At 44.0% G+C, this 27,500-nt stretch overlaps 3 protein-coding genes across 4 annotated transcripts in view; 2 read left to right on the top strand and 1 right to left on the bottom strand.

Annotated features, from left to right (window-relative positions):
• The first annotated feature begins 1,530 nt into the window (after positions 1–1,530).
• Positions 1,531–21,951, top strand: LOC137788543 (aspartyl/asparaginyl beta-hydroxylase-like). The gene is made up of 16 exons (XM_068581395.1): positions 1,531–1,576; positions 3,307–3,577; positions 3,651–3,725; positions 4,340–4,552; positions 6,673–6,741; positions 16,816–16,901; positions 17,374–17,460; positions 17,536–17,686; positions 17,806–17,942; positions 18,250–18,348; positions 18,820–18,909; positions 19,330–19,467; positions 19,788–19,923; positions 20,210–20,301; positions 20,418–20,551; positions 20,677–21,951. Exons 2-16 carry the CDS (start codon positions 3,397–3,399, stop codon positions 20,825–20,827), a joined length of 1,839 nt encoding a protein of 612 aa, XP_068437496.1. The 5' UTR covers positions 1,531–1,576; positions 3,307–3,396; the 3' UTR covers positions 20,828–21,951.
• On the top strand, positions 9,565–13,810 carry LOC137789055 (calponin homology domain-containing protein DDB_G0272472-like). The gene is made up of 4 exons (XM_068582313.1): positions 9,565–9,624; positions 9,753–9,837; positions 10,285–10,326; positions 11,437–13,810. Exons 1-4 carry the CDS (start codon positions 9,565–9,567, stop codon positions 12,957–12,959), a joined length of 1,710 nt encoding a protein of 569 aa, XP_068438414.1. The 3' UTR covers positions 12,960–13,810.
• A 223-nt stretch (positions 21,952–22,174) lies between the features above and the next one.
• LOC137788521 (clavesin-1-like) overlaps positions 22,175–27,500 on the bottom strand; it is a 7,357-nt gene continuing 2,031 nt past the window's right edge. For both annotated transcript variants that reach the window (XM_068581369.1, XM_068581370.1), the window contains exons 2-8: positions 27,117–27,500; positions 26,331–26,501; positions 25,967–26,085; positions 25,436–25,610; positions 24,713–24,823; positions 24,288–24,505; positions 22,175–24,057 (exon numbers count right to left, since the gene is read on the bottom strand). The exon at positions 27,117–27,500 is cut by the window's right edge and continues 295 nt beyond it. In XM_068581369.1, the coding sequence (XP_068437470.1) occupies positions 23,979–24,057; positions 24,288–24,505; positions 24,713–24,823; positions 25,436–25,610; positions 25,967–26,085; positions 26,331–26,501; positions 27,117–27,215 (972 nt within the window). In that variant the 5' untranslated portion in view covers positions 27,216–27,500 and the 3' untranslated portion in view covers positions 22,175–23,978. The remainder of the gene's footprint in view (positions 24,058–24,287; positions 24,506–24,712; positions 24,824–25,435; positions 25,611–25,966; positions 26,086–26,330; positions 26,502–27,116) is intronic.

Raw genomic sequence — 27,500 nt, 5'->3', positions numbered from 1 at the left:
GTCGAGGACGAGAAAAGGGACGAAGACGTGGATGAGGATGAAGATGAAGACGAGGACGAGAAAAGGGACAAAGATGAGGATGAGGACGAGGACGAGAAAAGGGAAGAAGACGAGGACGAGGATGAAGACGAGGATGAGGACGAGGATGAGGACGAGGATGAAGACGAGGATGAAGACGAGGACGAAGACAAAGAGGAGGACGAGGACGAGGACAAGGACGAAGACGAGGACAAGGACTAGAAAAGGGACGAATACGAGGATGAAGACGAGGATGAAGACGAGGATGAAGATGATGACGAGGACGAGAACTAGAAAAGGGACGAATACGAGGATGAAGACGAGGACGAGGATGAGGTTGAGGACGAAGATAAAGCTGAGGACGAAGATGAAGACGATGATGAGGACGAAAACGAGGATGAGGACGAGGATGAAGACGAACTCTTTGACATGTTATATACATAACATTTTTGATGTGCATATATAAATAAATATATATATAAATAAATATAAATAAATACATAAATATATATAACTAAATAAATAAATATATATAAATAAATACATATATATATATTTATCATTATATATAAATATATATTTATCATTATATATATATAAATATATATTTATCATTATATATATATATATATATAAATATATATTTATATTTATATATATATATATATATTTATATATATATATTTTTATATATATATTTTTATATATATATATACATATATATTTATATATATATATTCAATTAATCACATCATTAATGGGGTAATAAAAATACTAATCTCACTGAATGTGTCTCACCTGTCTGTGTGCAGGTGCGTCTCCCTGCCAGCAGCTGTCGGTCCTGCAGTGCTCTGCCTGCGGCCTCTTTCAGTCAGTTCGGTGCTCGTCCAGCAGGGGGCGGTGCTGGTGCGTGGATCAGGACGGCATGGAGCCGTGCGGGACGCGGCGTCACGGGACGCCGCATCGCTGAGCGTGCGGTCCTGATGATGATGTCATGAACACAGATACACGTGTTTTAGTAAAATAATAATCATGATTTTGATCAGGAAATACAACAATGATTATAAGAGGGTTTCATTTCAAAACAATATTTCCCTTGAACACAATGAAAAAACTCCATCGTGACGGAATGAACTGTTTACATTTTTATATATATGTATCTTTGTTGTTTTATTTTATTGTATTTTTAACGTCTGCTCTCCGCCCAGATGTTTAAAACTCCTCTTCCCTGCTGCCACGTTTTTTTTACGCCAGGAAGCTGTACCGTGATCTGATTGGTTCACAACTCTTAGACCCGCCCTTTGTACCGCCCATGAGCTTCCCCTATGGCTCTGATTGGTCGGAACCGACTTCGCTGGTATGCATGCGAAGACGTGATTTCTTTTTATTGTGTAGCTTTCATCAATGAGAGCAGAAAAGACGTAAAGCGTCACTTTTCTTCACGTGTTTGTCGTAATTACAGATAAGTTCGCTTGTTAGTTCGGAGCTGAACATTTGCACCGGGGACTTCCTGAAGCAATGGTCCAGAGAAAGGCCCCCAAAGGCCCCCCCAAAAGAGGTCAGTACCCTCTCCTTTGCTCGAGCACAGGACGCGCCTTCCATGCCGCTCTGTACGTGCCCCCGTTGCGTTTTCCTGCAATTTAAAGTTGTTTCCCACATCGTGAAAAATCTCCACGCGGCAGATAGAAACGAAATAGGTTTTAGGAAACCTTTCGATATGTCCTTTAATTCGGCTGTCGTGCCGAGACAATTGTGCCACTTCAGCTGCAGCTTTCTCTTTCTCTAACCGGCGGTGTGTCCAGTCTTCCTCGGGCTGAAACGTATGCGTCGAGACGCGGTCATCATACCCAGCAGTGAAACCGCATATTTGAATCACGTAGAGCCAGTTTGTGTATTTAACCTACGCCGAAGCGGGTAGTGGGGTCTGAACGTGCACGCACGTGTCCCCCGTGCGTGTTTCATCAGGCGTTTGCGCTCCCTGTTATCAAGAGTATTCAACTGGCAGGAATCTGCATGGAGTCTGGTCTGACGTCCTCGCGTTGCTAGAAAACAGCCAGTTTAGTCTTTTTTATTTTTCTATTATTTTTTTGGCAAGCTGTCAAAGTCCAAAGAACACAAAAGACTTAAACTATCAAACTTGACTGAATGGGTTTAAAATAAAAGGATGCTCTGTGTGACTGATGCTGTCCAGCATTAGCATGCAGTGGCCCTGTGACTGACGCTAAGCTAACCTAGCTTAATCATCATCATGTAGCTTCATCATGAATTAGTCCTAAAACATGTTATCTTAAGGATGTGGTGCGTTCAGGGACCTTCTCATACGTGCAGCTGTTCATGTGACAGTCCCAGATGTGTTGTGATATTAAACCAGCAAACTTCTAACACTTGGGTAAACTCATTTGAGTTATTTATGAAAAAATGAATAAAACCTTTTTGTTGTGTAGAGAGAGAAAGAGAGAATTATTTGATTCATTACAATTAAGTAACTTTCACAAGAGGACCAATAGTTTACACTTTATTTTACTGTAATAATAGTAATAATAATAATAAAGACTTCTCATTGTCTGTTATTCTCAACATCACACCGAAGTACATTTATACATTTTAGGTATTTACATGTTATGCTACTTCATACTTTTAAAAATATTAAATGAGGATGCATTATCACAGGTTTACCCAGCAATATTCATTCAGCCGCTACTGTCATTAGTGAATAATCTACTCTTTTGAACAGGTGTGTGTGTGTGTGTGTGTGTGTGTGTGTGTGTGTGTGTGTGTGTGTGTGTGTGTGTGTGTGTGTGTGTGTGTGTGTTTGTGTGTGTGAACAAACAAGTGTGAAGGTTATTTGGTGGGCTATTCTGTGCTCTCTGGCATCTCTCACACACACACACACACACACACACACACACACACACACACACACACACACACACACACACACACACACACACACACACTCGCTCTCTCTCTGTCCCGGGTTTGTCAGCTCTAATAATAGAGTGGATCAGGTTCTGGATGGTCGACTGTAGTGCTGCTGAGAGGAGGAGGAAGAGGAGGAGCAGCTCAGTCTTTCTCAGTCCCTTTGTGTCGCCGTCCGTCTTCACTGCTTTTTATTTTTAATATATTTGGATCGTTTCTTCCGTCGGTTCCTCTGATTGATCCGTTACTTTTCATTTTTCTAACTTTTGTTTCCGTTCAGTTTTCTTTAAAGAACTTTTAAAATAGTTTTTCAGTCTTCTTGATCGCCGCCGGTCACTGTTTATTTTATATTTAATTTTCTATTTATAGTGGTTTAGTGGACAGCCTCCCCACTGTGGGTCTGGTCTGCATTGGTCCGGTTCTGGTCTGTCCTGGTCCGGTTCTTGCCAGAGGCGGTCCATGCAGCGCTACCGCCACTATGGCACCTCCTTCCCCCCACCCTCCCCGGCCCCTGTAGAGGAGCTCCATGCCGAGGAGGAGGAGGAGGAAGAGGAAGAGGTGTACACTGAGGAGGAGGTGTATGGGGAGGAGGCGGAGCCGCTGATTCAGGAGGAGGCGGAGCCTGTGGGCCAGGAGACAGGTAGGCCTGGTGCAGGTATAAGGTTTGACCTGGTTTGGTTTGGTTCTTATATGGCCTGGTTTGGCTCGGTTAGGAGGCGTTAAAGAGGAGGACGAGGAGGAGGCCTCACAGACGAAGGAGGAAGTGCAGCCCGCCGCCCAGGAGACGGGTAGGAAAGCTCTGTGTCTCTTTGACTTTGCTTGGTTTGGTTTGGTTGGCATGGTTAGATTGGCATGGTTAGGTTGGCATTGTCATAAATTTCATCGACTCTGAACTCGCGGACAGGATTTGGAGCTCTGTGATTGGACGCCGTGACTTGTGCGATCAGAGAGCTGCGGTCCATCTCCAGGAGGGCGTCTGCTCGCCACCCTGAACCTCTGAGGTCATTCGTCGGGTCGCAGAAGCTTTTCGGCTCTCGGCTGTCTGCGGACGTTGTGTCAATAAAGTTTTGACGCGAAAGAGTTTACACTGACAAAAATCGAAAACACTGACCCTTCAGGTAAAAAGCCCCAAATCACAAACTCTCCTCTGACCTTTGACCTTCACATTGGTTCAGGAGAAACTAAAAAAAAAAAACTTTTGAGGGGAGAAAAAGTGTTAAATTATGAGCAGCCTCTGACTTCTGGGTCAACACTGAGACGGGATTGGCTCGTCTGCCCGGTGGGCGTGTCCAAAGGGGACAGACGAGCCAATCCCGTCTCAGCGGCTGCTCATGTGGCCCTACAGGTAAACGTGGAAAAGTTGCACACTTTTAAACTGCAAAAACATGTTCCCCGTCCTCAGAGGGGAAGACGCCGACGGAAGGAAAGAACGGGAAGAAGACGGAGAGAGCAGGAGGAGGAGGAGGAGGAGGAGGAGGAGGAGGTGCAGCAGACGGTGCAGCAGGAGGATCAAAGTACTCCATGTTCACCTGGTTCGTGGTCCTGGCTCTGCTGGGGGTCTGGAGCTCCGTGGCCGTGGTCTACTTCGACATCGTGGACTACGACAGCGTCGTCGGTGAGTAACACGCGCGCGCACACACACACACACACACACACACACACACACACACACACACACACACACACACACACACACACACACACACACACACACACACACACACGCACACACACACGCACTCTGCACTTTGAGTTTTCAGACGATAGTTGGTTTTCATACAGGAAGTTGTCTTCTTGTGGTTATGACAGGAGTTTCACCAGCTGGTCCTCTCAGACACACACAGAGACACACACACACACACACCCACACACACTACGTGTCAGCTGACATGTTTCTCTGACTGATAATACTTCATGACTTCCTCTTCCACCTTGACATGAAAGATCTTTAACTGAGTTTCCTCTATGTGTGTTTAATGTGTTCAACTCTTAACGTGTGTGTGTCTGTGTGTGTGTTTCACTGTCGCTGAAATCTGACTTAATCCAATAAAAAGTGTTTTCATGACCAATCCTTCACAATAAAAGCCTCCAAGCAGCTGGACGACATTAACTGTAAAGCCGCTGCAGGCTGAATCTTTGTGTTTTTGCAGCCGCGTGTCTCCTCTGTAACTCTGCTGCTTTACACTAACCCCTCCTCCACCTTCTCCTCCATCTCCTCCTCCACCTCTCTGAACGTGTGATCTTTACTCTGTTTCTTCTCTCTGCATGCAGCCAGAGCGAAGGAGTTTCGTATGAACTTTTCTGAAGTTTTACAAGGTACGGCCTCCAGGTTTTAAACTGCATTTTGCTCCAAACTTCCCCCGATAATGTAAAGATCCATCCATCCATCTAAAACAAAAGGAGAGAGATTTGAATAACGCATGTGACTACAGTCCTGTTCTAAGAAACCAAAAGACCAAGAGAGACACTAAACTGTGGTTTCTTACCAAAGCTAAAATAAGCGATGGAGAAGAAGAAGAAAGAAACTGCCTCTGCAGCAGTTTCCTTCTCATTAGCAGAAAGCACTCGTATGAAAACAGCTTCAAGCTTCACTGGTCTTTTCGATCTGTTGTCTCCCACCAGACTCCATTGACAAAAACGGTGATTTAACCTCTGTGCACACAGGAGCTGCTGCTCTACATCCGCCTCCTTCGGCTGGTTTGTTGGTGTCATTGTGTAGTTTGGTGAATGCGAACTAACCCGTTAAAACAACAAAGTCACACGACAACACAAACATACCAACAGATGGAGGCCGCAGTAGACGAGCGGCTCCTGAGGTTAAATCGCTGTTTTTGTCAATGGAGTCTGGTGTCTTTGAAGAGATCCCAGATAACGGCTTCAGTTTCCCCTTCAGAAAGGTAAAGAGGTGAGTGTTCTAAATATAGTGTTGTGATGTCTTTCTAGAACACTTCGAGCCCCTTGGCTCCTACTTATTGATCCGGTGGCTGATTGGCTCCAAGAGGCGATGCAACAGGAAGTGCATTTCTAGTACCGGTTTAATTATTTAACTACGTCTCTTGTTTGCTGCTGTAATCCTGTAAATGTATTTAATTAATAATTTCTCACTTATTTTGACACTAACAACGCTTCAAGTTGGGATTTGAATACTTAAAAACGATATAAAAACACATGAAATAAGGGCCTGGCCCTTTAAGAAGCACTTGCTGTAGTTTGAAGTGATCGGTTCATGTGAGGCCGTTGAAAGACTTTTATAAGAACCAGTGTGGTGACCGTTGTAGATATCTTCCTCCTCCACCACGACATCCTTCCTCTTCCTCCTTCCTGTCTGATTAATATGCTGTGTTCTCCGTTCTTATCAACAGCTTTGTGTTGTGAAATGAAGTTAAAAAAAACACAGGTTGATTTTAGCTCCCTTTCAGCCCAGAGAACGCTTATTATTATTATTTATTTAAAGTATATTTGCAGGTGCTGTGACAGATTTTTTTTATTCCGAGAAATGCAGGAAAATGTCCCCCCAAAAAATATTGTAAAAGTAAATAAAAAAAGTGACGTGATAAAGCAATAAAATGATAAAATAAATACTTGTGCTGTATGTTATTGATTGTTGAGCTAGCATCAAAACAAAGCCACGTTGTTGTGAGGTAACTTAGGAATTGAACGTATTTAATGACATTTTTTATATACTTTCATGAGTTTGTGTGTCACTCGTTCTTCATCCTCCTCTTCCTCCCTCAGGTAAACTGACGGCTTACGACACCGACGGAGACGGAGACTTTGACGTGGAAGATGCTAAAGTTCTGCTCGGCAAGTCCGCTTTTTATTTCTCTTCTGTGTTTTGATTTTAAACAGAAAGCCTTCTTCTTCTTCTGTGGTGAGATGTTTCTGTTGCCTCTGAGGAACGTTTGAAGAGACGTCTTCTTCACGAAATTCAAAAATTGTTTGTGACTCTCTCTAAAGCCGATCAGAAATGGAGGAAAAAAGTGTGCTAGCTAGCTTAGCTACCTAGCACCTAGCTTAGCTACCTAACAAGAAATAATTTTGAAACAAGAAACTTCGTTAGCTAAGCTAACGGAGTTTCTTGACTTGCACAATTATTTCTTAAATTGACGAACGTTACTTGTTTATTTTATTGCTCAGTTCAAATGGGATCAAATAAAAACAAAATGACGGTCCCCAAAAAAATATTTCTTGTTGGGTCGCTAAGCTATGTAGCTGGCGACGTAACAAGAACAAATTTTGAAAGTGACGTGTTTAATTTCATATTATTATTAAATTAGTAGAGACTAGACGACACTGTGTATACAGGTATAATATATTGTGTATAAACGATAACCACGCTGCCGTATTTACATCCATATGAAGCTATTAAAGGTGTTGACGGTGCAGCTACGACGTTAGCATAGCCTAGCAGCGACCGCTCCAGACTCCATTCAGAAAACAAGCATTTTAAAAGTCAACTCGAGGAGAAAAGTAACAAAACAGATGTTTTACTCATCGGCATCATAATGTTGTTGTTTCTGCATGTTTTTTTTTATCCGTTTATTGCCATTAAATTACAGCAGAATCAGTTTATTTTGTGTCATTACAGCTGAAATAAACCAGCCGACGTGTCTCAGTTGACTTATTAAATATAAATAAAGGTAAATATTACTAATAATAAACTAGGACTTCATTTAAATCTGTATCATCCTGCAAGTGAAGAGCTTAAAAATAGCTGTCAATCAATTAAAACCCGATGACACAATCAGGAGGAGGGAGTTTCTTAAAGTTAAAGACGGTGAAGAAGAACTTGAACCAAGATGGCCGCCTCTGTAGCTTAAAGCAGACAGGAAGCCTGACGAGACTGAGACAGGAAGTTGTTGTTGTCTTGATGTGGTTCTTCTTTAACTCTCTTTCTTTCTCTCTCCCGCTTCGCCATCCTTTATTTTGTTTTACCTGCTTGCTCTCCATTCCTTTGTTCCACCTCCTTCCTTCCTTCCTTCTCTCACCCTCTCCTCCTTCCTTCTTTCCCTCCTTATTTCAAGCTCTCCTCCCTCCCTTCACTCTTTCATACTCTCATACCCCCCTCCCTCCCTCTTTCCTTCTCTCTAATACTCTCCTCCTGCCTTCTTGCCTTCATTCCTTCCTTCACACTGCTCCCTCCTTTCTTCCTTCCTTCTCTCTCACTATTCTCTTTCCTTCCTTTCCTCACACTCTCCTTCCTTCTCTCTCTTTCATACTCTCATACCCTCCTCTCTCCTTTATTCTCTCGAACACTGTCTTCCCTCCTTCTTTCTCAAACCCTCCTCCCTCCATCCTTCTCTTTCTCTCTCCTCCCTACCTTCTCTCTCACACTGCTCCTTCCTTCCATCCATCCTTCTCTCGCACACTGCTCCTTCCATCCTTCTCTCTCAACCTCCTCCCTCCTTTCTTTTCCTTTTGACATACCTCCTCACTTCCTCTTTGTGCCTCACCCTGGATTCTTCTCCTTTTTCCATCTCCACCTTTGCTCCCATCCGGTCTGCGTTTCCTCCTCCCTGCCTCCTCCTTTTCTCTCCCTCCCTCGTTCCTCTCTCCCTCTCTCTCTCTCTCGTCAGGCTTGACCAAAGATGGCGGCGGTAGTGCGAACGCCGAGTCGCTTGAGGAGGTTCTTAATATTTTAGCAGAGGAGGGCTCTGATTGGATCTATGGCTTCTTCACCTTCCTTTATGACGTAGTGTCCTCGCCCGAGCGGGGGGAGGAGGGGAAGGAGCAGGAAGAGGAGGGGAAGGAGGAAGAGGAGGGGAAGGAGGAAGAGGAGGGGAAGGAGGCGTCCGCTGGCATGCAGCAGCAGCAGCAGCAGCAGCAGGAGGTCAAAGGGCTGGACCTTCAGAACCAGTAGGAGGGCAGGAACCCGGTAGCACGGCTCCCTGGTCCCACTGCGGCCACGAGGACCGGACTGGGACCGGACCAGTCCAGCTGCAGCCGGACGGAGGACCGCCTGGTTTCCACTGGCGGGCCGAACTGGTCCGCTTTGAAACGAAAGTTAAACCTCGACGGGACAAAAGGATGTGAAGACGAGTCAAGAACGCAGTTAATTTATTAGTTTATTTGATATAAAGCGTTTTAATTTAATATCAGCTGATGACATATTTGTGTTTTTGTTGCCCAAGATTAAGATGATGAAGAACTTAGTTCATTCATGTCGAGCACTGGAAAATCTCTTCTCGGACTCAAGATTCAGGAACGAGGGAGATTTACTGTTTATTTCTGTAAGAATCTACTTTACTCACCTTCACTCCTCCATGAATGAATTATTCATATTTATGCATCACCTTCATCATCACTTGGGTTAAACTCCCGCCTCCTTCTGGCAGAATAATTTTGTAAAAAATAACAACAAATTACTTTTTTAAGCCGTTAATTTACAGATAGGATGTTTAAATACGTGCGTTTTGCACGTCAAAAAAGTTTAATTTTGTCGTTGTTGTACAAGTCAAAAATCAAATAAAACAAGATGGCGGCCCCAAAACTATTTCTTGTTAGCTAGCTTAGCGACCTAACAAGAAATAGTCAAGAAACTCCTTTAGCTAGCTAGCAAGCTAAGCGAATAGAGTGCCTTAAATTGACGAGCGTCACGTGTTTATTTGATCGCTCGGTTCAAACAAGATGGCGGTCCACCGGAAGGGGGCGGGGCTTTGCATCTCACTTTACAGCATTGAGACGCCTGTAAACCACGACTCACCGCTGCGACAGACGATCCTCTGCTTTCCGTTTGTAGCTCTTTTAGAAGGTGATTTATTGATCGTGCGGGTGATTCTGTGGATCATTAAATCTTTATTGATGAAGCATAAAAGCAACATCCTCGTGTTGAACTTCCTCTTCTGTTCCGCTCAGATGAGAAGAAGTCAAAAGGCCTCAAGACAGAGAGGCTGAGAAAAGGTAGAGTGTGTGTGTGTGTGTGTGTGTGTGTGTGTGTGTGTGTGTGTGTGTGTGTGTGTATTCTGTGCTAACAGCTGACGACCTCATAGAGGACAAGTGAAGGTCAAAGTGAAGGCGCTGACACGGCTTCTTCTGAGTAACTGATTCTCAGCAGCACCAACTGTGAACCCAAAATAACACAACTTGCTCGTTGTTGTTGTTGTTGTTGTTGTTGTGCTACATTGTTTACTCCTCTGAAGCCCAAAACCCGTCGGCGGGATGGAAAAGACAACAACAACAAAACTTGTTATTCCTGTTTACCACAGGGAGAAAGAAAAAAAACATAATGATTGTCAGATGTTCGTCTCTCCGATGGTCTTTGAACACATCGTGTGAAGGAGGATGATGAGGGTGAGGGTGATGAGGATGTGGCTTCAGTATAAAAGGGTTTTCTGTGTTTGGTCCCAGAACACGAGACGCTAGAAGATGGAAAGATTAAACTCCCAGAAGGTAGATTCCTCTCTGTGTTTGTGATATTAATCATAAGTCATGTCCACTTATTCATTAATAATCATTCATTATTATTTTTATTATTATTAATTCATTTATAGTCCTCGGCAGACGAATGAGTTCACGTGTGAATAAATAATCGTCCCTTTGACTCGTAGCTGAAGCTTCTGCTCCAGAAAACTCACCCAGAGAGACGTCAGCATGAGGCTTTTATTTTGTAGTTTGGTTTCTAACTACGTCCTGTTGTTGTGGCCTTGAATAACTCATTAAAGTTATGAGTGAGCGTGTGATGAAGTGTATTGTGTGTGTTTGATGGTTTTCATCACGAGGAGGAAACGATTAGTTTGTTAAATATTAAAACTAATTGTACTTCATGAGTACACTTTTCTGGAAGTTGACAGAAAAAAGAAAAGTTATGGATGACGATCTTTTGATGCATTTATTTAAAATAAATGATGTTGGCACTTTAGAGCTTCTTAATTTTTCTTTTTTGTTTTATATCTTTGTGGTCAAAGAAAATAATCTCTAATCCTTAATATTAAACAATACATGTATTATAATGAACATATAGACCTTTTATATTAAATGTATATCATTTTTATGTAAAATTAACGAAGGTTAAAGTTAACTAAATTATATTTAATCTATGTAAATATTTACCATCATTATAAATATAAATATTCATATTGTGCTGTTTTAAATATATTACAATATTACATATAAATATATGTAATATTATTATAATATTGAATACAAATATGTATATTTAATATTATTTAAATAATTATATATCCATTTTGATATTATAAAATATTTGTTTATTTTAATGTTATTAAATATTTATTTGTAATATTATAAAATATTAATTGTATTATTATTATATATTGTATTATTATTAAATAATTATATCATTATTTTATTATTATTATTGATGAATACTCTTTTTAAATGACCAGCTGTAGACGTTGCGTCATCAGGCTGCTCCAGGGCGTTGCTCTCTCTGTCGCGCAGCATGCTGTCGCATCCCTCTAACCGCCTGCTGGGTGTGTGACCTCGTGACCTCGTCAGCGGGTCGTGAACCTTTCCTTCGTTCCCTCCGCTGGGTTTAAGCTCCGCCTCCCGCCGCCAGAGGAGCCCGGCTCCGCTCCGCCCTCATGGAGGAGCTGAGGACGATCCACCGGAAGATGGAGGCCAAGCGGATCGCCCGCATCGCCCTGGCAGAGATCAGGGCCTTCCTCGCCGAAGAAGAGGAGGAGAAGGAGAAGGCCTGGACGACGAAGGTGAAGACGCTGGAGGCGGCGCAGGAGCAGTTGAGGGAGGAGAGGAGGAGGAAGGAGGCGGAGAGGAAGGAGGACGAAGAGGAGAAGGAAAGGATGGAGAAGGCTGAGAAGGAAAGGATAGAAAAGGAAGCGAAGGAGAAAGCTGAGAAGGAAACGATAGAAAAGGAAACGAAGGAGAAGGCTGAGAAGGAAAGCATAGAAAAGGAAACGAAGGAGAAGGCTGAGAAGGAAGCAAAGGAGAAGGCTGAGAAAGAAAGGATAGAGAAGGCTGAGAAGGAAAGGCTGGAGAAGGAAGCAAAGGAGAAGGCTGAGAAAGAAAGGATAGAGAAGGAAGCGAAGGAGAAGGCTGAGAAGGAAAGGATAGAAAAGGAGAAGGCTGAGAAGGAAAGGATAGAAAAGGAGAAGGCTGAGAAGGAAAGGATGGAGAAGGAAGCGAAGGAGAAGGCTGAGAAGGAAAAGATAAAGGAAGCAAAGGAGAAGGCTGAGAAGGAAAGGATGGAGAAGGAGAAGGCTGAGAAGGAGAAGACTGAGAAGGAAAGGATGGAGAAGGAAGCGAAGGAGAAGGCTGAGAAGGAAAGGATAGAAAAGGAGAACGCTGAGAAGGAGAGATTGGCCAAAGAACGAGAAAGAACCGAAAAAGAGAGAATGGATAGAGCAAAAGAACAGTTAGAAAGGGAGAGACTTGAGAAAGAGAAGCTCGTCAAAGAAAGAGTTGAAAGGGAAAGACTTGAGAGGGAACGCGTCGCCAAAGAAAGAGAGAGAATTGCAAGGGAGAAGGAAAGAATGGAGCGAGAGAGAGAGGAAAGAATGGAGCGAGAGAGAGAGGAAAGAATGGAGCGAGAGAGGGCGGAAAAGGAGAGGCAAGAGAAAGAACGAATGGCCAAAGTAAGGGCCGAAAAAGAAAGGATGGAGAGGGAACGCATCGCCAGAGAAAGGGCAAGAATTGCTCAGGAGAAGGAGAGGATGGAGAAGGAGAGGATGGAGAAGGAGAGGATGGAGAAGGAGAGGATGGAGAAGGAGAGGATGGAGAAGGAGAGAGTCGAACAGGTGAGGAGGGAGAGAGAGAGGGCGGAACAGGTGAGGAGGGAGAGAGAGAAGGTGGAACAAGTGAGGATGGAGAGAGAGAAGGTGGAGAGGCAGCGGCTCGCCAGAGAGAAAGCCGCCCGCGACAAGATGGCGGACAAGATGGCGGCCGAGCGGCTGGCGAGGGTCGAGGTGAAGCGGCGAGAGCTCGTGGAGAGGAAGCCCGGCGCCTCGCAGGAGAAAGGAAACCGAACGAGTGCGTCGGCGGTCAGGAGGGAGAAGAGCGCGCTGCAGGAAAAGATGGCCGCCGCCGGCGGGAAGAAGAAGTGACCCTCTGACATCACGAGATCTTAGAGGACGATTTAATAAAACGGTTCTTCTTGCTTTCATCATGTACATTTTTATTTTGTTGGTCAGTAAATATTCTGGGAAAAAATGTCAAAATATTCTCTCTTAACTTTCAAAGTTGACGTAATGATAATTTAATCACTTTCTTCAAGTTTTGAGTCGTGTCTTCGGGGTGATGACGTCGCCGCTTTGGAAAGAAATCTTTAAAATCCTGAACTTGTGTCTGTCGTGTTTTTAAAAGGTTTAAAATTCTTTTTTAAACACTTCGTTATAAGTGCTGACTTTTATTTTGGTAAATCCGAGAGCAAGAAGAAGTTCCTGTTGGGAACGAGTGCAGAAGTCTGCCTTTACTTTGACTTTACTTCATATGAAGCTGAAATTCAAACGATGCAGAAGCGTCAAAGGTTTAAATGAGGACTCTGCATGTTTGGTGTGAATGTGAATAAAGTGCTGACGCGGCAGGAAGAGTTCTGTGTTTTAAAGCCTCACTTAAAGGGTTATTTTAAAGGTTTTACTTGACATTTAATTTGGAGCGTTGTGTGTTTTTATGCCTTTAACGCGGGTGTTTGTTGGCTGTGATCGCTCATATCGTCCTGTAGGGGGCGACGCTGTAATAACCGGTCCCTTCACTCTCAGGAAACAAAACTCTGGAATCGTTTCCGACTCATTGATCATCAGTTATCCAACGATTTGTAGCTCTGAAGTTCATCTCCTTCAAAAAATCTTTGAATAAAACCTTGGTTTTCAAATTGCGAAACGCTTCCTTTTCCATCTTTTCTTTCTCTTCTTTTTATTGATCGTGTTTTTATTGTTTTATCACTTCAACCTCTCGTCCACTGAACAGGACTGAAGGCTGCAGAGAGACGTCATGAAGCAGATTCACCTGGAGGGACAGGTGAGGACGTGATCACACACACACACAGACACACACAATATGACACATTTCCACAACAACGTCATCAGAAACATGCGTGTGCAAAACACTCGGACGGGTGGTCGAGCTTTAAACATCGAGTTAAAAACATCAAAATGTCACCAAGTTAATCAATTCGATCAATCGATAATTATTATGAAATCAATATTTCACACATTTCGTCTGTGCCTTGAAGTCTTAAAAACCAAAGAGTCCACTGAGCGTCCGGCTGAAACGACCAATCGGCGAGCTGCAGAGCCTCAGGGGGCGGAGCCAACGCGGGCCACGTCATCCGAAACCTCGACCGCAGAGACGGGTGTGTTTTTTGTGTACATGCGTATATTTGAATGTATATGTACGAACTGAATTATGAAAACCGGGATTCCTTTACTGAACTATAATGGTCTCGATATACTGCAAAGCATTGTGGGAAATAGTCACACTCATTGTTACATTGTTACACACTCATTGCTTGTTCATTTCAGAGAGCCGCCGGCACGATGAAGATGATGATGAAGGTATCAAACCAGTTCACGTGTGTTCATGTTTTCGATGCGGCTGCGTGTTGATGCGCTTCAGGTTGCTTTGTTGTGTGTCTTCTGCTGCACGATGTGGCCAAAACTGTGTGGATAGACTTCTATACAACCAGTGGCGTCGCCCCCTGGTGGTCAGGAGAGAGAGCTTTAACACATGAAGCATAGACTTCTATACAACCAGTGGCGTCGCCCCCTGGTGGTCAGGAGAGAGAGCTTTAACACATGAAGCATAGACTTCTATACAACCAGAGGAGTCGCCCCCTGGTGGTCAGGAGAGAGAGCTTTAACTCATGAAGCATAGACTTCTATACAACCAGTGGCGTCGCCCCCTGGTGGTCAGGAGAGAGAGCTTTAACACATGAAGCATAGACTTCTATACAACCAGAGGACTTAGTTCTCAGGTGTCCACATACTTCTGGCCGCATTGTGTGTATAGCAGACACTTCTAGTCTTAGCACCTTTGGTTTGATGAATGCTAAGTACTCCTGTACACACGGCTCACCTGCTGCCTCTACCTGTGATCAGCTGACACGATGATGTCACAAAGGTAACGCTGTCATTACCTGTGTGTCTGATCCAGTCTCTAGATATGACGTGGAGTCTGAAATCCAAGGTTGGTCCTGCAGTTAGCGGCTGTTGTTGTGTTTGCATGTTGAAGCTCTTGTTTGTCTCGTCCCTCACTTCCTGTTTGTCTGCTGCTGGACTAACACCACTGATTATTGATTGTGTGTGTGTGTGTGTGTGTGTTTTAACCTGTGTGTGTTTGCTTACCCAGCTGCCGTGCCTCTCCCTTCGTTGGTGGAAGAGGACTTTGTGCCAGGTCAGTTATAAACTCTCTTTACTCTTTTATTCAGTGTCAGAGGACGTATTCAGACCCGTTACTGCAGTAAAAGTACTTCTACCACACTGTGGAAATACTCCATTAAAAGGTACAATATGTACCTCAGATATGTACTAGAGGAGAAATAGAACGTAGCATGTGTAATACTACAAGTACCTCAAATGACAGTGTATTGACAGAGTACCTGTGTTGCAGATGACCGTCCAGGCAGCCATCACGGTGAGTAACGTTCTTCTTCTCTGCTTTTAATGACGGTTCGTGGCCTTGGTCTTAATCCCTCAGTGTTTTTTGTTTCTCTCCTTTCAGACGGAGGAGTGGAACCCGTGGACTCGACTGGAGGTGAGACCTCTACATGCTCATGAGGTTTATTGCAGAAGTAGAAGTAACGCTACAGTAGTACTGTTCTGTCAGAGTACACTGAACTGGTCGTGTCTGTGTGTTCTGCTGCAGTTCTGGTGGAGGAGCGCCCCCCAGAGGAGAGTCAAGGTGAGACACCCACACAGTCAGGTTAAAGCCCTCAAAGTCCTGATATATATATATATATATATATATATATATATATATATATATATATATATATATATACATATATATATACACACACACACACACTACATATTATATGTTGTTCTCCAGAGTCTGGACAGCACCTGACCAGCTCCAAGCGCACACAAGAAGCAGGTACAACGTCTACATCTTAAATCTAGATTATAAATATATAAACAGTGATGAACACGTGTTGTTCATCCGTCTGTCAGAGAACCAGTCAGAACCACCAGCAGAACCACCAGCAGAACCACCAAAGGAGGCTGAGGGTGAGCACACAAGGACACACACTTACACACACATATATATGCACACGCATACATACATACGCACACACACATACAAACACACACATACATACATGCATACACAGATGCACATACATGCACACACATACAAATATACATACATACAAACACACATGCACACGCGCATACAAACACACACGTTCAAACATACACACACACACACATACAAACACATACACACACACACACAAAAAACAACACTCACACAAACACAAACACATCCACACACACATGCACACACACTCTTTGTAAGCTGCTCAGAGGCAGCAGAAGCTTGATGCAGCAGTAGAGCGTCGCCCTCTGGTGGTGAGTTGTGAGATGACAGCTGGAGCATCTTTAAGGTTTATTTTCTATATCTTCGTACTAATATTCCACTCTGTGACGATACTTCACCACAAGTTCTGTATTCACAACTAGAAGCGCTTTGATTAAGTGTTAATAGGTTATAAGTCCCTCATAAGTCCTCTATTAGCTGCTTATTAACATTATCATGAGTTAATAAGTGTTATTATCTCGGGTGAATATTGGTTGTGAACGTGTGTCTGGTGTCACAGGGACAACTGGGAAACAGGTCGAGGAGAAGCTCAAAGAGAAAGGTAAAGAAAATGTCTTTTCAAACCAGATGAAGATTTTAAACAAACACATGAATAATAAGTCTTATTTTCTTGCATTTCATTTTCTTTTTTTGCAGCAGCAAAGAAAAAGAAGCCGAAGTTGTTTAATAAAATTGATAAAACAATTAAAGCAGAAATTGATGCTGCAGAAAAACTCCGTAAGAAGGTACGTCGTCTCGTTTCAATGTGAAGCTTCAGGTGTTTGAGGTCACATGACCGTCTTCATCGTCTTTAAGAACCTTTATATCGTCTTTAAGAACCTTTTCATCGTCTTTAAGAACCTTTTCATCGTCTTTAAGAACCTTTTCATCGTCTTTAAGAACCTTTTCATCGTCTTTAAGAACCTTTTCATCGTTTTTAAGAACCTTTTCATCGTCTTTAAGAACCTTTATATCGTCTTTAAAAACCTTTTCATCGTCTTTAAGAACCTTTTCATCGTCTTTAAGAACCTTTTCATCGTCTTTAAGAACCTTTTCATCGTCTTTAAGAACCTTTTCATCGTTTTTAAGAACCTTTATATTGTCTTTAAGAACCTTTATATCGTCTTTAAGAACCTTTATATCGTCTTTAAGAACCTTTTCATCTTCTTCATGAATGTTTTCATCGTCTTCATGAACCTTTTGTCTTCTGTCCTTCAGGGGAAACTGGAGGAGGCGCTGAGAGCGTTTGAGCTTCTGGTGCAGCAGAATCCACTGAGCCCCCGGGCCCTCTACGGGAAGGCCCAGGTACCTCGTAGTACTAATACATAGTACTACCTCACAGTACTCCCTCACAGTACTGACCCCGCCCCCTGTTGACAGGCGGAGGACGACCAGGCTGAGAAGCTGCGCAGCAACGAGCTGCTGCAGAAAGCCATTAACAGCTACAGAGACGCAGCAGAGCTCCCTGACGTGACCTCTGACCTCCTGAGGGCGGCGCTCAAGAGACGAGCCGAGAGGCAGCAGTTCCTGGGTACACAAATACACAAATACTACCACGAATACATATAACATATATATTATATATACATCTAATATATATATATATATATATATATATATATATATATATATATATAAACGTGTCTTCAGGTCGTATCCGCGGCTCCTTGCTGACGTTGGAGAGGTTGGTTCAGGTGTTTCCAGAAGACATCGGTCTGAAGAACGAGATGGGCGTCGCCCACTTGTTGCTAGGAGACAACAAGGGCGCCAGGAAGGTCTTTGAGGAGGTTTGTGTGTGTGTGTGTGTGTGTGTATATGTGTGTACTCGTCTCTGATTGGTCGTCTGTACTCGTCTCTGATTGGTCGCCTGTACTCGTCTCTGATTGGTCGTCTGTACTCGTCTCTGATTGGTCGCCTGTACTCGTCTCTGATTGGTCGCCTGTACTCGTCTCTGATTGGTCGCCTGTACTCGTCTCTGATTGGTCGCCTGTACTCGTCTCTGATTGGTCGCCTGTACTCGTCTCTGATTGGTCGCCTGTACTCGTCTCTGATTGGTCGCCTGTACTCGTCTCTGATTGGTCGCCTGTCCCACAGGTGCTGGTGGTTGCCCCGAGTGACGGCTTCGCTAAAGTTCACTACGGTTTCATCCTGAAGTCTGAAAACAAGATTGAAGAGAGTTTACCTTACCTCAAGGTTTGTTGTTGTTTACCTTACCTCAAGGTTTGTTGTTGTTTACCTTACCTCAAGGTTTGTTGTTGTTTACCTTACCTCAAGGTTTGTTGTTGTTTACCTTACCTCAAGGTTTGTTGTTGTTTACCTTACCTCAAGGTTTGTTGTTGTTTACCTTACCTCAAGGTTTGTTGTTGTTTACCTTACCTCAAGGTTTGTTAACATATATATATATTATTTATTTATTATATAAATACTGTATAAAAATATATATATATAGATACATTATAGATATTTGTGTTTATTTTTTGTGTTTATTTTTTTATAATATTTAAAAAATCAGATGTCTTCTGTGAAACATCAGCTGCAGATGTTTGAAGTCTGAGGTTGGTGTCTCTGCCTTCTCTCCTCTCCTTGTTTCCTCTCTTCTTGTCTCCTTCCCTTGTTTCCTGGTCCTGGTTTATTAACGGTACCCGCTCACTTCCTGTCTCTCAGGAGGGTCTGGAGTCGGGGGAACCAGGAACAGATGACGGGCGTTTTTACTTCCACCTGGGCGACGCCCTGCAGCGCGTCGGGGACCCGAGCGTGAGTCATGTGACGCGTTACGCAACTGATTATTCAATTAATGTTTTAATATTATTCAATTAATGTTGTTTTAATCCCCAGAAATATGTAATCAAAATGTTTATATTGTTACTGCTTTTATTGTTTCTGTTTTTACCATGTAAAGTACCTTTAGTACCTTTTAAAAGTGCTGTACAAATACAATGTATTATATCTGTATATTTATGGTTAAAATAAATAGCTCATCATGTAAAATATAACATTTATTCTGATACTTAATTCCAAACCAAGAAGCAATTTTAAAAAAATCTTATTTTATAAATATTTATTTTATTTTGGTACATTTAATGTAATATCAATTAAGTATTTATTTTTAAATGTTGCCTGCTTACGTCCATATTTATCAGCCTGAAGCTGCTGTGCTTTGTTTCACCCTCACAGGCTTATCACTGGTACGAGTTGGGTCACAAGCGCGGCCATTTTGCGTCTGTGTGGCAGAGATCTCTGTACAACGTGGACGGCCTGAAGGCTCAGCCCTGGTGGACGCCCAAAGAGACCGGATACACCGACCTGGTCCGGGTAAGAACGAGTGGCTGCGTTGGTGTCAGATGCCCGCTGCTGTTACTAAAGATGGCCGCTGCTGTCGCTAAAGATGGCCGCTGCTGTCACTAAAGATGCCCGCTGCTGTCACTAAAGATGGCCGCTGCTGTCGCTCAAGATGGCCGCTGCTGTCACTAAAAAGATGGCCGCTGCTGTCACTAAAGATGGCCGCTGCTGTCGCTCAAGATGGCCGCTGCAGTCACTAAAAAGATGGCCGCTGCTGTCGCTAAGAAGATGGCCGCTGCTGTCACTAAAGATGGCCGCTGCTGTCCTTCCTCTCATAGCTGGCTTGTGTTCAGGCGCTGGAGAGGAACTGGAAGACGATCCGGGAGGAGGCGCTGAGCGTGATGGACCAGAACACGGGTTCCTTCATCCCCGAGGAGGAGAACCTGAGGGAGAAGGGAGAGTGGGGCCAGTACACCATCTGGCAACAAGGTACTAGTACACACAATACTCACGACATGGTACTAATACACACATGTATACAACGGGCCAGCAGAGGGCGGTAGAGCAGCTTCATGTGTTTATTTACACACCGAGTAAAAAGTTTTATAGTTTTGTTTATTTGTTGTTTACATCACTTAATATAAAATAAGAAAGTGATTCATTACAGTTTTGTCTTTGTTTAATGTTTCTGTCAAATTTAATAATTTATGAATGATCTCACTTTGCACCAGTAACTGATGGTGAAAATATAAACAAGGTTTTTGTGTGTTTTCAGGTAAGAAAGTAGGAAACAGCTGTCAGGGCGTCCCGAAGACGTGTTCCCTGCTGGAGAGATTCACTGAAGCTACAGGATGCAAGAGAGGACAGGTACACACACACACACACACACACACACACACACACACACACACACACTCTCTCTCTAGATTAAGTTCCCCATGATGCATCCTTGTACGTGTGTGTGTGTCTGTCTGTCTCTCTAGATTAAGTTCTCAGTGATGCATCCTGGGACTCATGTGTGGCCTCACACTGGACCCACTAACTGCAGACTCAGGATGCATCTGGGCCTCGTGGTTCCTCGAGACGGCTGCAGGATCCGCTGCACGGACCAGACCAGGTACGCAGCTCTGCAGGGACTTGAACCCTCGACCTCCAACGTCTAGTTCCTGCCTTAGATACACGCATTAATAAATACGGAAACAAGTCAAATTTAAATAAATATATAAATGTCCTCCTCCTCAGGGAATGGGAGGAAGGTAAAGTTCTGATCTTTGATGACTCCTTTGAGCACGAGGTCTGGCAGGACGCCAGCAGCCTGCGCCTCATCTTCATCGTGGACGTGTGGCACCCGGAGCTGACGGCGACGCAGCGCCACAACCTGAGCCCCATCTAGACCCCATCTAGACCCATCTAGACCCCTTCTAGACCCCTTCTAGACCCCATCTAAATCCGTCTAGACCCCATTTAGACCCGTCTAGACCCGTCTAGACCCCATCTAGACCCCGTCTAGACTACGTCTACACCCGTCTAGACTTATCTAGGCCCGTCTAGACCGCATCTAGACCCGTCTAGACCCCATCATGACCGCATCTAGACCCGTCTAGACCCCATCTAGACCCATCTAGACTCGTCTAGACCCCATCTAGACCCATCTAGACTCGTCTAGACCCCGTCTAGACCCATCTAGACCCATCTAGACTCGTCTAGACCCCATCTAGACCCATCTAGACCCGTCTAGACCCCATCTAGACCCATCTAGACCCATCTAGACTCGTCTAGACCCCATCTAGACCCATCTAGACTCGTCTAGACCCCATCTTTCGTCGAGGCATCAACCCGTCGGACTGAAGGAGACGAAGCGTTACTACTGACTGTACACAACACAGACCAGCAAAAGGAGTCCGGGTTCTGGTTCCAGAGTCATTTCGAAGTTGATCTTTTTAAACCAGAAGAAGTTTTTTTTGTTTCACGTCCAAAACATTCCAGATCTAGAAAACCCTTTGAAATAACTATTGGAACCTTGCCTGTCTCTCCTCCCTCCTCTCTCCTCTCCTTGATTCCTCCACTCTCCTAACCCGATCTTCTCCCCTCCTTTCTCGTTTCCTCTCTTTGTCTCCTCTCCTCTCTTTGTTTTCTCCCCTCATCTCCTCTCCTTCTTGCCTCACTTCTCCTCTCCTTGTATCCTCTCCTTGTCTCCCTCCTTGTCACTTCTCCTTGACTTTACAACCTTTCACCAACTCAAACATGGTACATCTTGTAGTCCTGGTGGTTCTGGTCCTGGTTCTGGTTCTAGTGGTGATTGAAGTGTTTTCTGGACCTGAAAATGTTTTTCAGTTTATTTTCTGTAAAAAGATAAATTATAAAAACACTAAAATGTTTTAATAACGTTGTTGTTGTTTATGAAATCAGAAAACAAGTCTGGTTTACCACTAAAGTTTCTTTCTTCACACTTGCACAGAACAAAATGTTATCAAAGATTTATATTTATATTAAAATGAATAAAAAACAAAATAAAAAGTTAAATGTGTTTTTGTTTTTAATTTGTTTCCTCCACTTGTTTCCTCTCCTTGTGTCTTACCCTTGCCTCCTCTCCTCTGTCTTCTTTCCTTATTTGATTCCCTTTCCTTGTTTCCTTTGCTTGTCTTCTCCCTGTCTTCTCTCCTCATTTCCTTGTCTCCTCTCCTCGTTTCAGCACCTGACGAGCGCGTGACTTTCAGAATAAAAGCCTTGAGTTGTTGGTGTAAATGTTTAATCTCTACATTCAGTAAATACATTAAAGTGAAACCACATCGCTGCTCATTCATGACATAAATACATTAAAGTGAAACCACGTCGCTGCTCTGTGGATGATGACGTCGCCTCCAGATATTTTCAAAGTAAAAGCATCAACCTGCAAATGTTCTTACTTTGGCCACAAACACGACGAGCTGGTCAACATTCTAAGATCTTTAAATATCTCGTAATAATACTGATAACAATAATATACAATCTTCAGAATAATAGTTAAGAATAAAAACAATCTTTCCCTTTGAGGTCAAAGGTGATAATTTGGCATCTTCTGGTTTCTTCACAGCACAAAATACCTTCTTTTTTTATTTGTATTTATTTTTTGTTGCAGAAAGAAATATTTCACTTTGGCAGAATTGTTTTTTTTCTTCTTCATGCATCCAGTCAAAGCATCAATGTGCGGTGCTTTTATTTTGAAATGCTTGTGCAAAGTATTATTATTGTATTTTTTACACAAGAGAAAAAAGGTGACATCATTCTACCAAAGTGAAGTTTCTTTTGCGTCGTTTCCTCCATTTTAACGTCTTCCTGGTTCAGATTATCAGGACGTTAAAAGTCAAAGTATTTCGATTGAAATGTTGAGAAAATACTGACGAGCCCGAAAATAACTTTGAATATAAAACACTTTAGATTGACAGCTCAGAAAACACTGACGTGTTCAGTCCCATTGAAGGCTGAGTCTCACCAACAAGGATTCTGCTTGACCCGGATTACATGATGTCATCCTCAAATTTAAGATTATACCGCAACTAATCCATGAAAATGATCATGGAAAATAAATTATTAAATTAAATGTCAAAAAAAAAGTTTAGTCAAAACTGACGCGTTCAAACTTCAACAAAGTGACGCAAACAAGAAAAACAGACAAATCTCGGATTTTGAAGAACAAATTAATGCAATAAAAGAAAGAAATATGTTTTAAAAAAGTTAAATAAAATTATACTGTATAGCATTTAATTATTCATCAAATGTTTTTTGCATGAAAGACCATTTCCGCCCAAAAAGAAAGTAATAATAATGACTTTTTTAAGTAAAAAGTCCTACAAATATGAGGTCATCAGACGCCATTCTGCACATTTTTAAAAGACAATTTGATGAATCCTTGTTGGTTTAAACCAGCTTTCAATGTTTCTGAACTATCGGAGTGATTTCATGATTCATTGTTTTGTTTTTTTAATTCATCGTCTGTTCGCTGAGGTTTAAATAAAGTTTCGCAGATTGAACCTGAATGTTTCTGACAGAATTAACAAAACTTGAAGCAGAAGAAGACGACAACACACCCGTGTGTGTGTGTGTGTGTGTGTATGTGTGTGTGTGTGTGTGTGTGTGTGTGTGTGTCGTTGGACATCCGTGGACAGATGCTGCCGGCTGGACAGAAGCTCTGGGAAGCATTAGACGGCTCAGAGTCAGGACTGTGTGTGTGTGTGTGTGTGTGTGTGTGTGTGTGTGTGTGTGTGCGTGTGCGTGTGTGTGTGTGTTGGACAGGAAGTTTAGTGACTGTCAGAGTTCAGGTCAACAGGACTAAAAGGACGCGATTTCAAATCCACCGGCTTAATACACAGCTGGTGTGTGTGTATGTGTGTGACGGTTCTAGTGTGTGTGTGTGTGTGTGTGTGTGTGTGCGCGCGTGTGTGTGTGTGTATGTTTGTGTGTGTGTGTGTGTGAGCGAGAGAGACGGTTCTAATGTGTGTGTGAGAATGTGTGTGCCTGGCGGCTCTAGTGTGTGTGTGTGTGTGTGTGTGTGTGTGTGTGTGTGTTCAGTCCAGGGCCAGGAGCGGCGTGCTGGTCTCTCTGTCTGTTTGTCGTAGAGTTCCTGGTTCCACCGCCGACTGAGACCTGAAACACAGACATGAATATTTGTCTCACCTCTTCATGGCCTTCTTGTCTCCTAAACTCACATTCTCACCTCCTCATGGCCTCCTTGTCTCGCCCCTCCTAACCTCTTTGTCTCACCTCCTCATAGCCTCCTTGTCCCCCCTCACCTCCTCCTAACTTCCTTGTCCCCCCTCACCTCCTCCTAACCTCCTTGCTTCCTCCTCCTCCTCCTCATGGCCTCCTTGTCTCACCTCCTCATGGCCTCCTTGTCTCCCCCGCAGCCCTCCCGTACATGCAGCGCGTCGTAGGTGAGCAGGTACTCGGTCTCGTCGCTGTAGTCCGGGCCTAGCAGGGTCCGGGCCCAGATGCCCATGTCGTAGGGGGGGAGCGTCCCACCGAACTCCGAGGGGAGGCACTCGGGCTGCAGGAGGAGGTGCAGCGAGTTCAGGTTGTTACCGTGGAGGAAGATCTGAGGAAGAGAGGAAACAATTAGAGGATGCAAAGGAAACAAGAACAGGAGATGTGACGAGGGGGGAGAATGCAAGGGTTCGAGAAGAGAGGAAAGATAAACATAAAATGGTGGAGGAAAGAGGAAACGACAGAAAGGAAGAAAAAGGAAGTTAGGAAACGACAAGAGAACGGTAGAGGAAACGCTGAGACGGGTTTGAGTCCTCACCCGCTTCCTGGTCTTGTCCTTCAGGAACGGCTTGATGATGGTGTACATGGCGTGGATGTACCACGGCTGGTTCACAAAGTGGATTCCTCCAAACCGAGCCGGAAAACTGTCCTAAGAGGGGACAAGGAGAAAGGAGACAAGGAGAGGAGAGGAGTTAGACACAGGACAGGAGACACCAAGAGGAGAAGAAACAAGGAAGGAAACGAGAGGGGGTCTAAAAAAAATAAAGTTACTAAGGTAACTACGGTTCTACGAGTCCTGGACGACCTGGGCACTGCCTCTGGCGGTCATCCAGGACTCGTAGAACCGTAGTTACCTTCGTAACTTTCCTTCCATTTCATCCTTTCATCCTGTGAAGGAGGTTCGACCTGCTGAGGACCGAAGATGGCAACGCCGTTCGGCTCGATGATACGGACGCAGAAAACGCAGCGTTTCCTCGTGAGAGGGCGCAGCTGGTGGTGGCCTCCGGAGGGCCAGAGACCGCCGGCGGCCACAAGGCTACAAGCGACAAGCTCTTTCCTCTGATATGAGTTCAGCTTTAGCTGATGCTAACATGCTAGTTAGCCTGCGTAGCGAGAAGATGAAAACGGGTCTCAGGATGACACCGGAATTTATACCCGTCTGGGAGGGTTATCCTAGGTCCTAGTGAGTGTTGATCAGGTGTTACCTGATAGTGAGTATTGATAAGGTTATACCTGATAGTGGGAATTGATCAGGTGTTACCTGGAGGCCCTCAATGGCCAGTTTCAGGATGTTAGGCGTGAGCTTGGACGCCTGCTTGAAGGAGAAGTTGGACCAATCAATGATGAGGACGAAACCGTTGATCTGGAGCTCCGGGTTCTCGATCAGAACCTCCAGAGAGAGAAGGATCGCCCGGAGGATGTCTGTGAAGGAGTTCCTGGAGGACGAGGAGGAGGAGGAGGAGGAGGAGGAAGAAGAAGAAGAAGAAGAAGAAGAAGAAGAAGAAGAAGAAGAAGAAGAAGAAGAAGAAGAAGAAGAAGAAGAAGAAGAAGAAGAAGAAGAAGAAGAAGAAGAAGAAGAAGAAGAAGAAGAAGAAGAGGAGGAGGAGAAGGAGGAGATCAGGAACACTTCCATAGTTAAAGTGAGCGTGACGCTGCAAGTCTGAACGACTCATTAGGCTCTTTGTGTTCAATCAATAAAGTGTGTGTGTGTGTGTGTGTGTGTGTGTGTGTGTGTGTGTGTGTGTGTGTGTGTGTGTGTGTGTGTGTGTGTGTGTGTGTGTGTGTGTGTTACCTGCTCTGGTCCCAGTTGGAGGCGAACAGGATCAGGATCTTTCGGCCGTGTTGGTCTGGAGTCTCCAGAACGCCGGGGAACCCGTCCATCAACGCTCGCTTGATGCCGGGGTCGTCCACCTGAAGGAAACGAGAGAGGACTTTTAACTGTTCGTCTACCAAGGATCTGGTGAAGGGTTAACTATGCCAGCTACTTTTATTTAAGGAAAGGAAGCAAGAGATGAGTCATGGAGACGAGAGGAAAGGAAGCAGGAAAGGAATCATGGACTGCGTCTCATTGTATCATCGAACGTCTGTGATGTTCTCGGTCCAACTAATGGACGTGAAGCTTCAAGGAAAGGAGACTAGGACACAGGTGTGCTCACCTTGAAGCTCTGGAACATGTCCAGGTTCTGCTGTCTGAACTGGAAGTATTGGGCCAGCAGCCGGAACGTCTCTAGCTGGTTGAACTTCCTGGCTCTCAGGAAGCGGAGGATGAAGTCGTCGTCCGTCCGCAGGAAGCCGATGTCGGGCCGCGACACGATCATGTCCCGCACCTCCTCGATTGACAGACAGGCATCAATCACACGGATCAATCGCAGTGATTGATCATTAAACCTCCAGGTTGTATTTTATCTTATTTATGCAAATCATAACTTTTCTTTTTACTATAAAATATCACTATGTGATAACAGAACTGTAGGTTTAGGTCCGCTGAGAGACAAAATGCCTTAACTTTCTTCCTGGACCTTGAACGCCTCTGGTTCCACAACAGAGGGCGTCTGCTCAAGCAGATGCACCAATACATACCAACAAGTATTATTTATCCATAAGTAAGTCATATTTCAATGTTCTGGCTGCAATGTGGTTGATATCTTGAGGTTTTGTCTCACAAGGGTTTTGGCGCAATTGGTGGATTCATGAGTGTACGAGGACTTGGAGAGTGAGGAAGACCTCCTGATGAAGTGTTCTGCCCCCTGTTTTGGGGGTTTATACGGTTTAACTGGTTGTTTGTTTTTTTTGGATGGATTTTTTAAAAGTGGTAAAAGAATTGGATTCAAGCGCCTGTGAGTCACGACAAAAAGTTTACGGGGACCCTAGTCGCCGTTAGCATGCTACCTGTTAGCATGCTACCTGTTAGCATGCTAACGGTGACCGGCCTAGCCGCGTACCTGCTGGATGTCCTGGTGCAGCGTGTCGGGGTTCTCGTTCAGCTCCAGGCGAGCCTTCTCCGTAGTGTCCGCGCTCAGGCCGGCGTGCAGGTGAGTCATTGCGAGGTCTCACTCTGCTGCGATTCCCGACGACCCGGAAAAAAAACAATCCCTCGGATCCGCTTTGTTTTTGTTTGTTTTTATTCCAACGTGCAGGTAGTTTGTTTTTTTCGATGTACAATCGCGTGGCGTCGCTGTTGGTTTGGTTGTGGCGATCGGGACACAATCTCATTTGCTGTCTTTGATGTTTTTTAAACTCCGTATTTACAAAAACAAAAACACAGATTCCGTCGGCGAGAGACAATCGTGGCGGTCGGCGGTAACCGTGCGTCAACAATCAATGGG

Source organism: Clinocottus analis, unplaced genomic scaffold, assembly GCF_023055335.1.
Source record: "Clinocottus analis isolate CAN_PGR_092001 unplaced genomic scaffold, fCliAna1.0.p SCAF_18, whole genome shotgun sequence".
Lineage (NCBI taxonomy): Eukaryota > Metazoa > Chordata > Actinopteri > Perciformes > Cottidae > Clinocottus > Clinocottus analis.
Note: the sequence above shows the minus strand (reverse complement) of the source record. Positions and strands in the feature narration are given on the sequence as shown.